At 39.0% G+C, this 12,092-nt stretch overlaps 3 protein-coding genes across 3 annotated transcripts; 1 reads left to right on the forward strand and 2 right to left on the reverse strand.

Moving 5' to 3' along the window:
- Positions 1–943: 943 nt before the first annotated feature.
- Positions 944–2,749, reverse strand: AK88_02394 (uncharacterized protein; the record flags this gene model as incomplete). Its single annotated transcript, XM_012480025.1, has 1 exon — positions 944–2,749. One exon carries the CDS (start codon positions 2,747–2,749, stop codon positions 944–946), a length of 1,806 nt encoding a protein of 601 aa, XP_012335448.1.
- Positions 2,750–4,624: 1,875 nt separating this feature from the next.
- AK88_02395 (uncharacterized protein) lies at positions 4,625–5,479 on the forward strand (the record flags this gene model as incomplete). Its single annotated transcript, XM_012480026.1, has 1 exon — positions 4,625–5,479. The coding sequence occupies one exon, from the start codon at positions 4,625–4,627 to the stop codon at positions 5,477–5,479; it is 855 nt and encodes a 284-aa protein (XP_012335449.1).
- Positions 5,480–5,896: 417 nt separating this feature from the next.
- Positions 5,897–8,718, reverse strand: AK88_02396 (uncharacterized protein; the record flags this gene model as incomplete). The annotated part of the gene is made up of 11 exons (XM_012480027.1): positions 5,897–5,971; positions 6,136–6,259; positions 6,456–6,495; positions 6,617–6,783; positions 7,010–7,083; positions 7,205–7,282; positions 7,524–7,688; positions 7,813–7,920; positions 8,135–8,228; positions 8,373–8,465; positions 8,639–8,718. 11 exons carry the CDS (start codon positions 8,716–8,718, stop codon positions 5,897–5,899), a joined length of 1,098 nt encoding a protein of 365 aa, XP_012335450.1.
- Between the last annotated feature and the right edge of the window lie 3,374 nt (positions 8,719–12,092).

Here is a 12,092-nt window from a genome sequence, read left to right on the forward strand (position 1 = left end):
AAAAAAAAAAGGTGTAGTAATAAATGGATGTTTGTCCAATAAGTCCTTCACGACGCGCACTCAGGTTTGATGTCGCGTGTGTAGCTCTAATTACTAGTGTTCCCTTGGTGTGCCAACATGTACTGCTCCCCATGTGGAACGTTCCCTCTGCACACATGTGACAAAGTCTGGGCGCAGACCCCTACACCCACAACATGCTTATAACATACCCCTCGATTTTTCCTACCCAAAATATTTGAAGAGGAACTGTTGATTATTAATGTGAGTCACCTCCAGTTTGAAAGGTTTATATATGCATATATATATATATATATATGTATAAATTAAAACACCAAAAAAAAAAAAAAAAAAAGAAAAAAAAGAGTGACGAATGAAAGAGGCGTGAATATAAAGTAATGTAATCGCAAAACATGAAAAGAAGGAAAACTTCCAAATGAACACATTTTTAATTATTTAGGCAAATAGCTACGTGCACTTGGGCACATGGGGATATATGTAGACACATACAAAAATGCGTACGTGGACGCAGGGAAAGGCGTTTTTCTTCTGCGTAGCTTGACGTGATTGAACGACATTTTCCCTCGTGGAGGGTTCGCTTGGAAGAAAGTTCGTTTAATCACAAATAAGTTGAGCAGCTGGACGAATTGATTACGCACTGCAAAGGATGGAACTCCTGCGCAAGGGGGCCGACTTTCATACAAATAGGGCTTAACTGGGGTAGCGGCAAAGAGCCTTGGACCTTCATAAGAGGTGCATTGAAAAGAAACTGCCCCTTTGGTGGTTTCCTCTTGTGATCGTGTTTGTGCTTGTTTATGTTTGTTTGCTTGCGTGTGCGGGGTCAGCTATGCCCCAGGATGGGATGCTCCCCAATACAAGTAGTGCATCCCGCGCAAGCTTACCGCTTAATTTGGCACGAAATTTACCAGGAAAAATTGCGCCCCGCCTAGCTCAACGCCTTGACGACCATACTGACGTTGAACTTTTTCAAGTGTGTATATTTCTGACCGACGCCAACGAAGACGATTGGCTTTCCCGTGAGGTATACCATGGACAGGGCTGTGCCTACCTTGTCATCAACGGTGTCAAATTTGGTGAGAAGGATTCCATCGATGGTCCTTTTGTTAGCATTGCAGGTAGCATCTGTTAATGCTTGGTTGAATTTTTTGAGTTGATCAATCGCATCATTACCAACTAATGCTTCTCCAACAAATAAAATAAAATCAGGGTTGTTGATCAGGATAAGTTTTCCTAAGGATCTCATGAGGGGTTCATTATCTTGCATTCTGCCCGCAGTATCAATTAATATGACATTGAAATTTTCTTTCTTTGCATAAGCAATGGCTTCTTTCGCAATAGCTGCTGCGTCTTTTCCATATCCCTTTTCATAAAGGTATACATCTAAGCAATTTGCATGGGTTCTAAGTTGTTCCACTGCACCAGCTCTAAAAGTATCACAAGCAGCGATCATTATTTTTAAATTTCCTTTTGTCTTAAGGTAGTAGCAAACTTTTGCAAGATTTGTTGATTTTCCTACTCCATTAACACCTAAGAAAACAATTGAGTATAATTTCCCAATCGACTTTGCTTCCAAGGCTGCTCGGAGTACATCTACTGATTCTTTTGGTATGAGTATAGATTGGATGGTGTCCGTCAGAACAGTAGAAACAGTTTTCTTAACATTCATAGCGAACAAGGTTTTTTTCTTTCCAATGAGGTTTCCCTTCATCTTGTCAATTAACGTGTCACATATTCCTGCTGCGACATTTTTGGAGAGTAGCTTATTTTTAATTCCTTGTAGGATGGACTCTATATCACTTTCTTCTATTTTACTGTTGTAGGAAAATACTTTCAAAATGGAATCATTTATTTTGTTCAGGAGATTATTATTGGTATCCACATTTCCGTCACTTGAGTCTTCAAATTCTCCTTCGTACTTATTCATTTCATGTACATCGGTGGAATTCTTTTCATGTTTTGAATAATCTAATTTTTCAATATCCTTTTTGGTTATTTTTTTGCTGAGTTCCCATTCCCTAGCACTTTTTTTCTTCGTTTTATTTTTTTTCTTTACATTCGATTCATCGTCCTCCATCATTTTGTTATCCTCATCGCTGCTCTCCTTTTTGTATTTGTCTACCTCCATTTTGTGTGCGCCATGTTTATTCTTTCCCTTCGTTTCATCATAATGTCCTTCGCTCTTGTCTGAATAGCTATCCGCATCTGTGCGTTCACTCGCTCCCGTATCTTCACTTTCATCCGTCAGATCACCCTTCCCTTTATCGCAGCTGCTTTTCTTATCTGCGATGGTTCTTCGTCCCCCTGTGCTGCTTCTCCTTCCGTCTATACTTGCCCGCCTGTCAGCGCCCGCCCCGGTGGAGGATGAAATAGCCTCTACGTCTTCAACGATTTTCAAAAACTGCTTGTCGAAGTTGACGGGGAGATCCAAGTCAAAGTAGTCCATATTTTTGGGCAAGAGCTTTACAAAAGATTTTTTAATTTTTAAAAATAAATTTTCTACATACGAAGAATTTTGTATCCCTTGGTAAACAATGAGGATAACAACATCCACATCGTTTAGTAGCTTCCATTTGGCATGAAATTTATTGTACTTTTTGCAGAAGTCTTCGTACTTCTCCTCTATGAGTACTTGCTTGACGATGGTTCGTATGGTCGCGTCGTCTATTTCGTAGAAGGCGTAGGACCACAGGATGAGGCCCCCCTTGCTGAATATTCTCACCACGTCTATCATTGTAGCGTAGCGTAATAGTGTAAAGCAGCGGTGTAGCGTAGACTAGCGGTGTGATAACCCCCGGGAAAAGACACACCTGCACGTGATTACAAACGTGGAGGGGGCAAACCAACAATCGGATGCACGTGAATGTACATGTGGGGATAAACACTGATGAGCGCATGTACGAATACGCGCGGGGCAGCTCGTGGGATACAGAACTAAAAAGGTTGAAGTAGAACAAACGGGGGCAAGATACACATGCTGGCTCGTGTACGTGCATGTCTCAGGTGGTAGACTTGAAAGAGGACTCACTCCCTTCCCCTCTCAGAAGAAAACTCGATCTTAGTTAAACGGAGTTGATCAAATGATGAAATGATGAAATGAACAGGAGGGGTAAGGCAGAGTGTTATGCACAAAAAATGAGACTAGTGATCGCAAGAGAAAAAAAAAAAAAAAAAAAGGGTGGTGGGAAACAACTACACGGTGGGCTGCATACAGAAAGCAAATGTATCACTTAAATGTTATCAAATTGTGTGGCTTGAAGGAATTTGCAGTGCTCAGCACTTAGTGGTTGCGAATGCGCGTTGGCGTTGGAACACCTGAGCGGGCGAACAAACGAATGGGCTAACGAACGAATAGGCAAACAAACGAATGAGAGGACGGTGGCATGCGCGCACGTATGCGTATGAATTTGCGCACCCGTGAGCCAAGCGCGAACTGCTCGATGGCACGTATGCATACATCCATATGAACGGACGTACTCACAAAAAAATCGCACATACACGGGGATCTCCACTTTCTGACAAAAAAAAGAAAGAAACAGAAAGGAAGAGAAAATTTTAACAATCACTAACGCAAATTTTGTGAAAGAACAAAAATGAAAAAAAATAAAAATACTTGATTACCTCTAAAAAAAAATGGCTTGGCAAAATTGTTTGACCTGACCCCCGCATTTTCAGCAAAAAAAAAAAAAAAAAAAAAAGGCAACTATTTGGGAATACATAAATTGAACAAATTGTGGGATCTTCCTAAATGTTTTAAAAAAAAATTATATTTTTTCGGGCAAGGGCGTAGGAATTTTCGTAGGACAAATTATACAACTGAATGGTTACTAAATGTGATATATGTTTTTTATATGTCCCTTTCTCCAGTGACGCAACACCCACCCTGCTGCTCACATATTTTTTCATGGGAGTTTTTTTTTTTTTTTTTTTTTTTTGTGCTTTACCCATTTGAAGAGCGGACAAAGCTATTTGCATGTAAGGCATAAAAAAAGAGGGTTATACTGAAATTTTTTTTTTTCGTTTTACATTTATGTAGTTCTAGGTTTCAGGGGGAGGAATTTTCTTTTTCGTTTTATTCAGGCATGGATGTATATATGTAATATAGCATGGCCCCCGTCACAGATCTACATTTGTAGATTTGTGAAATTACCAAAAAGGGGGGTTATATAATACAATTGAAGGAAGGACATCACCATGTGGAGCGTTTGGTCTGCAGCCTCACGACTGTCCAAGGTGATTTTGTATACTAATGTGAATACGTTTTACATATTTATCAGATAATGTATGACGCGGGGATGCACTATTATTCCACATATGCTTAAATGGACTTATTACCGAATTCTCTTTGGCGTGTGTCCCCAGGTGAAAAAACTGCGAAACTAGTCCATGTCGTGTTAAGAAAGGGAATACTTGTCCAAAGGCGCAGAAGGTGAGAATTGGGAGGGCCATGGGCGAGCCTCACCCGTATGTGGAAGGTGATCGTTTTCGTCTCACATAGAATTGGCAGTCGTACGATGCATTGGTGGTAAAACAACCTGTAGGCTCCCTTCAACCGCCTGGCAACCCACCGCCGTCCAAAACCGTATATCATATTTTTGTGCACAGAAAAATGAACCCCGACTTAGGAACACCCCTCAAGTTCACGCATGGAATAGAAAATGGGGCCATTGAAATGGGAAACCCCAACCTCACAGTCAGTAGAATAAAAAATCATATAAAGAGGTATCTCGAATTAGATAAAAAATTTTATGAACTGTTCATAAGGGTGTTGGAAATGTCAGAAAATCTACTGAACCATTTTAAGGTAAATTTTAGGGAAGTGAAAAAAGATGTGACATATTATTTATTGAATGACGAAGAATTTTTAAAAAAAAAAAAGGACGAAAACGGTGTACAGGAAAAACTAAATGCTGTTGAGGAAATGATAAGAGAGTTGTCCACAGTGGTGCTGCACGTTGGCCAGAATTGCAAGCAGCTGAGGGAATTGTTTTTGTATCTGTACATGTGCATATTTGAGTCTCCCTCTGATGAGGTGCCTATGGGGGGGTCCCTCAGTGCTCACGGCGTTAGCCGCACAAATGGCATGACGGAGCCACACACAGTTGCAAGCCTGTTATCACAGAACAAAATAAGTGAACACGAGTTTGAGGTGGCCCGGACAAAGGGCACATTCGTATCTGATTTTTACAGTAGCGGGGAGATTAAGAAAATGGTAAAGAGGTGCCTCATTTTGTGTTCCCAACCCGTGGTGTCTTCTCACCACTTAACAAAACAAATAAAAATATTTTTCTTATTGACAGCTGTAATGTTTTACATGGAGAAGGACATAAAAGTGAGAATTAAAATTTGTAATTTAATCTCAAGTGAAATTCATACAAACATTTTAAATATAAAAAAATGTTCTATGATTCTTATGTACAATCCATATTTAAATAAAATAAAGCGGCTATCAAATATGTTTTAAGGCTGTTTATGTAAAGCCAGGGAAGAATGGGAAAAATATACAAACATAAAAAGAAAAAAGTTAAGTGACAAAAACATGGAAGAAATTTTAATTATATGACATATGGCATTTCACGTTGTTCATTCGGTATATGAATACAACGTACACATGTAGCATGTGTGTATGCTTATAACACTCCACACACACGGTTTTTGCGCGTGCAGTTAGGCAGACGCACACACATACGAAGCGTAGCCCATACACCACACGTGCTTCATGCACGGGGTGATATCATATACAAATAAAAGAAAAAAAAAAACTTATAAACTTTAAAAATAATTAAAAATTAATTATTGATTAATAAGGAGGAATTTACCTCTGAAGTGATCGCCACTAATATGGCAACATACAAGAACAAATTTTTGTGTGACAAATGTACTAAATTAAGCTCTCGTTGGCGAAAAGAAGTACTATCGCCGAAGAAACCGTTGAACCTATCGAAAGCCAAATCATCTGCATGGGAAGGGTTAAGGGGGTACATGAGTTCATTATGTGCTTGGTTATGTATATATACATAGGGAAATGGCAATACCCACGGAAGGAGGATGCTCCCCCGATGCGCACGAACACAGAGTGGAAGACATGTTCGAAAAAAAAAAAAAAAAAATGTGTCTTACGTTAATTATAGTAAGGTCAGACTTGTCCGACACCAAGTTGTGTTTCCACCTTATGGCCAAATAAAGTTCTAAAAAGAGAATTGTCGATGAAGCAAGGACATCGTAAAGGCGTTTGGGGGTTATCCTACGACATGGGTAAAAAAGGCACGGGAAAATATATGAGACAATGCGTTCATATGCAGAAGCCGAGATGTATTCACGCGTGCGGGTATATATATATATATATATATATATATATATATATATATATATATATATATATATGTGCAATCGGTACGACACGTGTCTATATTGCGTAATAACAAAACTGCTGTGCTTACCGTTCTGTAAAAGTGTGGTGTAGCTGTATGGACCCGTTAACTAAATAGGGGGGGGGGAGGTAGAGTACGAAATAAAGATGAGTACAAATTGGGGGGAAAAAACTGTTTCTTTCGCACCGAGTGCTGTTGTGCAACGTTTATCACTGTTTGAAAAAGCTTACTCGAAATTATGACGACGATTAATTCCCGTATGACTACTAAAAAATTCGTTTGTATCAAATGCAATTCGGCTTTTAAAAAAAATATGTTTAAATCGTTCAGATTCGCCATCAGGGAGAAGAAAACTATCAGCAGCAGGGAGCTGCTATTCTTAAACATCTTCCTTAACCTGCACGGGGTAAAAAAAAAAAAAAAAAATTATGCACAGATTTATGAAAAAAAAAAAAAAAAAAAAAAAAAAAAAGCTAGCTGACTTATAGCTAGCCATAACTATGAAGGGGCAAGTAATGACAATGTAAAAGTAGCAGAATATAGCGAATGAAGAGGTGTATTCTGCGCACAGGAAAATATAAACAGAGTCATAAATGCGCTTGTATATGTGTGTTCTCAATTACAGTCTATCTACACTTGGAAACATGATGCCCTTTTTATTCGCTTTAAATTTGTCTGGAACCCTCCAGGGGAACAGCTAAAGGGAAGGAAGTAAAATAATAATAATAAAACGAACGTGAAAATGATATGGGGATGCACGTAGAAAACACAAATATGCGACCTGATGGTAAATCGATGTTTTGTTTTGATTTGCTTACTGGAATATTTAGCCACTTCATAAAGTACAAGCCCATGAGTATTCCCGCCAGATTACACCCAAGGACGTCTAATATGATCTGCAGTGGTGAGTGAGGTGAAATGGACACACGTAAAGAATTATAGTGTGAATTGGGGGGGGGGGAATGGGCACGCTGTGATACATTGGCTTAAACGTGAGTTGCATCGAGGCAATGGAGAAATGAGCCATGTTTGTGTTTCTCCCTTTGCACTGTGCCTCTTTTTTTATACTTCTGCGTTCTTTTTTTTGTGTGCTCCTTTTTTGAGCTCCCTTTTCCCATGAGGACTCTCAACACTTACGTGGTCCCACCAACACTCGTAAAAGTTGGGCAAAATATGCTGAAATCTTAATTCTATCAGTTCGAATAATACACTATTTAAATTTAGCACGAAAAAATTTCGAACGGCCAGTGTCTTGACGAACCAGCCTCCCAAGTGGGCTATCACGAAGACGTCAAATTTATCCTGCATACGTATGAAAAAGAAGAGAAAAAAAGTGGGCAGATATGAGTTAGCCATATATTCATTTGCTCATTGCATGTTATGTTTGTCCTCCTTTCATACGCCGTGTTTATCCCTCTCTCCTAACCATAACTTTTTCCATGGAGTTGCAATTCTCCATATAGGACTTTTCGTGTGTGTAGAATGTTATGTTCTTGAAAACGTGTTTGATCATGAACCGCACCTCACTCGTCGTCTGCACAAAAGGGGGAAAGGTGTGGTATTGAGCTCAGGTGATTTTGCGGTGGACTTGTCCATGTGTCTGAAAAATGTTTCATCATTCGTTTCGCATCGTCCGGCATCGTTACACCATTGGTCAGTCATTTTTGTCATTTTTTTTTTTTTTTTTTTTTTACAAAAAAGTGAAGGAACAGGACGAAGGGGTAGTAAAATAGAATTGCCGCATTTACGATAAGTGTGATGGCGTCTCTTTTTACAGAGTAGACATATGTTTTGAACACAGATGCTGCTGCTAGGAAGTTGACGAGCGCCATCAGTGAGGCTCTGCGAAGGGATGGGGTGAGACGAATACGGGGATGTGCATTGGGGATTATATTGTGAAACTTTGCGTTCGTCAGAGTGCTTGCACGTACGTGGTTGCACACTGCACACACATACACAGACATGAACACATTTTTGGCCCCTCACATGTTTAGCTTTGTCTTAAAGTCTGAATTTTCCTTTATGTGCGTCAACAACAGAGTGATCAGGAGAGAGCCCCCGAAGAAACACAGACTGAGCCTGCGGAAGGGAGGAAAATAATTGTGTGCATTTGTATATGATTTCAAGGCTTGCAATATGTACACGTGTGCATGTATGCGGTAGAGTTATACACTCATGGTTGTCTTTGCACCCATCATGCGGTCTTCAAACATACGACAAGTACAGCTGAGATATATACATTTTTCACCAACGGGTGTTCTAAATGTAAAGCTTCACATGTGTACTCCGCATGACTACAGATGTTCATAAGCTCACCCGCAGGTGTGTTCATGCTAAGGGTTTGTTTTTTTCTTTTTTTTTGTTTTTGTTCTTACATTTTTGTGTGCCTCATTTTGAATGCTTTGGTTATATTGGCGCCACGAGGTGGATCTCCTTTTCGTTACTTTTCCACTTCTATATTGTTTTGGTTTGTTGGTCTGCTCTAGTGCTCATTTATTTTCTCTTCAAATTGGCTAGCCGCTTTCCAACTAGCATCTGGAACGTCATGCCGAAATGTTGGCTTGACACGCTAGTTGAAAAATATTTCACAAATATGGTTGCAAAGAGGGAAACAAACAAAAATGAACAGTTCGTCACTAAGGTGTAAATTGAACAAAGGACTTTTTTTCTTTTTTTTTTTTTTTTTTGTTTTCTTTTTGGTAAAATCTTCTAACAACGTGTGTAACGTCAAATGGTACATAATATGTACAGGACCCGTGTGACAAAAATTATCTTATACATGTAGTTGCTTCTAACCGGGCAGAAAGGTGCAAAAGAAAGGAGAGTATTGCGGGAGTGCATATATATATGTATATATATATATATATATATATATATGTATGTGTAGGTTTGAATAAATACAAAGCGCTCAGCTTTATGCGCGTGTGGTGATATATCTTTTTATATAAGCGTCGTTGCGGGGTAGCGGTAGGGAAACAAACAACATAAAATAAAATACGAAGCTAAACAAAATTCAACAGTGCTGAACAGAATTATACAACACAAAAGGCATGTGCATGTCATAGGAAGGAAAGAAAGGAAAAGAAAAGGAGAAAAATGTATAAAAGGATCAGAACAAGTAACACTAGGCACATCAACCAAGGTAACCACTACGAGAAATAACGGAAACGCAAAAGAATCGAGGGGGAACTGAGAAAACTAAGCATCATTTGCGTCTTTGAATAAGTAGAAAAGAACAAACAAAACAAAAAAAAAAAAAAAAAAAACAGCAGCAAATGAAGGGGTTTAATAAAGGTGAAGTTAGGAAGTACTATATATACATATATATATATGTACTCTAACTATTCAGTCCACAGGTGAACGAATTTTAGACCTGTGAAACACTTTTCTACGCGTGTAAGAACAATTCATTTCTGCGTTTGTCAATTGTGTAACGGACAAATTGGCATCATGGGGGGTGACAAAATATGCTTCGCGCAACTAAAGGAATGCGAACGCCAACGGGAACACCGTTACGGTTGTCCTTTTTCTGAAGTTGCATTTAACTTTGGGGAACGGATGTGAATGTGTGCCTGAATTTATAACTAAGCGGGCAGGGACATAATTATTTGCCACATAATGAAGTGATGTACGCAGCAGAAACGAATAAAAATCGCAAAATGGTTCAGCGGAAAAATTGTTTGCAAAAAAAAAAAAAAAAAAAAGAGAGTTTGTAACAACGCGGCAAACCTTCCGCAGTCAAAACATATACTAGTGTGTTAAAAGTGGCTATCCTGGGGATTATTTGGGGGGGAATTTGCTAATCACACGAAAATGATTTAGTTCTATGTATGTACTGTATATTTGTAGAAAGTCTTAGACCAATTTTCTGCACCATTTTGAATATTTTTTTTTTTTCTTTTTTTTTTTTTTTTTTTTCTTTACTCTTGTACGTAAATTTTTTTTGGTTACTATTTGATCACATTGAAAGTGATTTATGCACATATGGTGCCGTGGTAACGTGGTTCGTGTTCTATGGCAGTTTGTAAGCGGTAAAGGGAGGAAAGATAACACGGCCGTGTAGCAAAGAAAAGGAAAAAAGGCTACAAACCGATCGGACAAACTTCCAAATAATGCAGTGCAACATCATGTTGTCCACATTTCTACACATTTGCTCCAATTTGTTCTTTTCCAAAAAAAAAAAAAATTCGCTCCGTTTTATCATTTGTCTCAAATATCGGAGGGCAACAAAAAATGGGGGGGAAAATGAGAAGGAAAACAGCAGGGAAAAATGGGACAGTGTTCCTTTTGCCCCATGTAGATTTATACATTCATGTGTGTAATGTACATATGTAGTTTTATTTATTCAGCAAGTTGTTGTCCTTTTTTTTTTTTTCCTTTTTTGGGGAAAAAAAATGTGCTGCAACATCTACTTACAGTGTGTATTGTGGAGATGAAACAAAATTCCCGAAGTGATCTTCGGGCGTTTATACTGACCATTATGGGTAAAACGAATTGCAATGAATTCATGTTATGCCATTTCAATAATATTTCAGCTGTTTTATAATGATGGGGTAAGGGCACATGTTCCGACCGACGGAACGTGAACAGGATATTTTAAGGAGCACCAAAGCGTTCTGCTAAGAAAATTTCATAGTGACACCCCTTTTGTTGAGCAGTTTTACCAACTCACAATAAAGTATTCGTATTAGCTAGTTGATCATTTTTTTTTTTTTTTTTTTTTTTTGTTCCATATAATTCCCAGTAACCTTGGCACGTTGGAAAGCTTATCTGGTTCACATTTGACGCAGGTATATTTGTCACACAGTTTGATTTATTTTTTTTTTTACATTCGGGGATGACCTTTCAGTGAGGACGGACTTTTCAACCTTCTTGTACATTTCGAAGGTCCGTATTTTTATCCTCTCTACCACACGCGTAACACATATTGGCATAGAGTGTTCACGCAAAAGCTGCGGAGCCTCGCCTATGTGCGTGGTCTACACGGATAGTTCCCTATACATTTTCCGCATCGTCTTATATATAATCATGAGGGGAGATTAAGCGGAGTGTTTTTATTAAAATGTTATAAAGACGGAGGACTTGGTTCACTAAAGTGTGTAATGGGGAAACAGAGGGCGTAGGATATGGGGGATGTTACATACGTGCATAGGGTCAGGTGTTCATCCCATACGTAGGTGTATAAATTTCCTTTTCCCGTTCGCCTGTAACATTTCCACACGCATGTTATATGACGAGCTGATCTCACCCATTGGGTACACTGCACAGTCTCGCTAGCTATACCTCCGTATGCCCATTTTTGCGTGTTGTGGGGACTTGGCTTTTTTGGCCTCTGCATTGTACGTGTCCGCTCCGCAGCGCGTTTCGCCGTCGTAACTGCGCCCGTCCCACGGCCCGTCACGACTGTTGCTGTTTTATTTTTCTCGTTTCAAACTTTGCTACAATTTCGCTGCCATTTTGCTACCAGTTCATGTCATTTTGCTGTATATATATATTTTTTTTTTTTTCCTATGCCTGTTTCCACTTTTGAATGAATGATACCGTGTACAATTTTTCCACTGAGCAATTTTTTTTTTTTTTTTGGAGTAGGTTTGAATAACACGGAAATGCAATACGGGTATAAGGATATCGCTACGCATTGTGGCCGTGCGGATTTTAAACTTACGCATGATTATGCAGTCATCGAAGTTTCGCTTCACAGTTTAC

Source organism: Plasmodium fragile, assembly GCF_000956335.1.
Source record: "Plasmodium fragile strain nilgiri unplaced genomic scaffold supercont1.23, whole genome shotgun sequence".
NCBI lineage: Eukaryota > Apicomplexa > Aconoidasida > Haemosporida > Plasmodiidae > Plasmodium > Plasmodium fragile.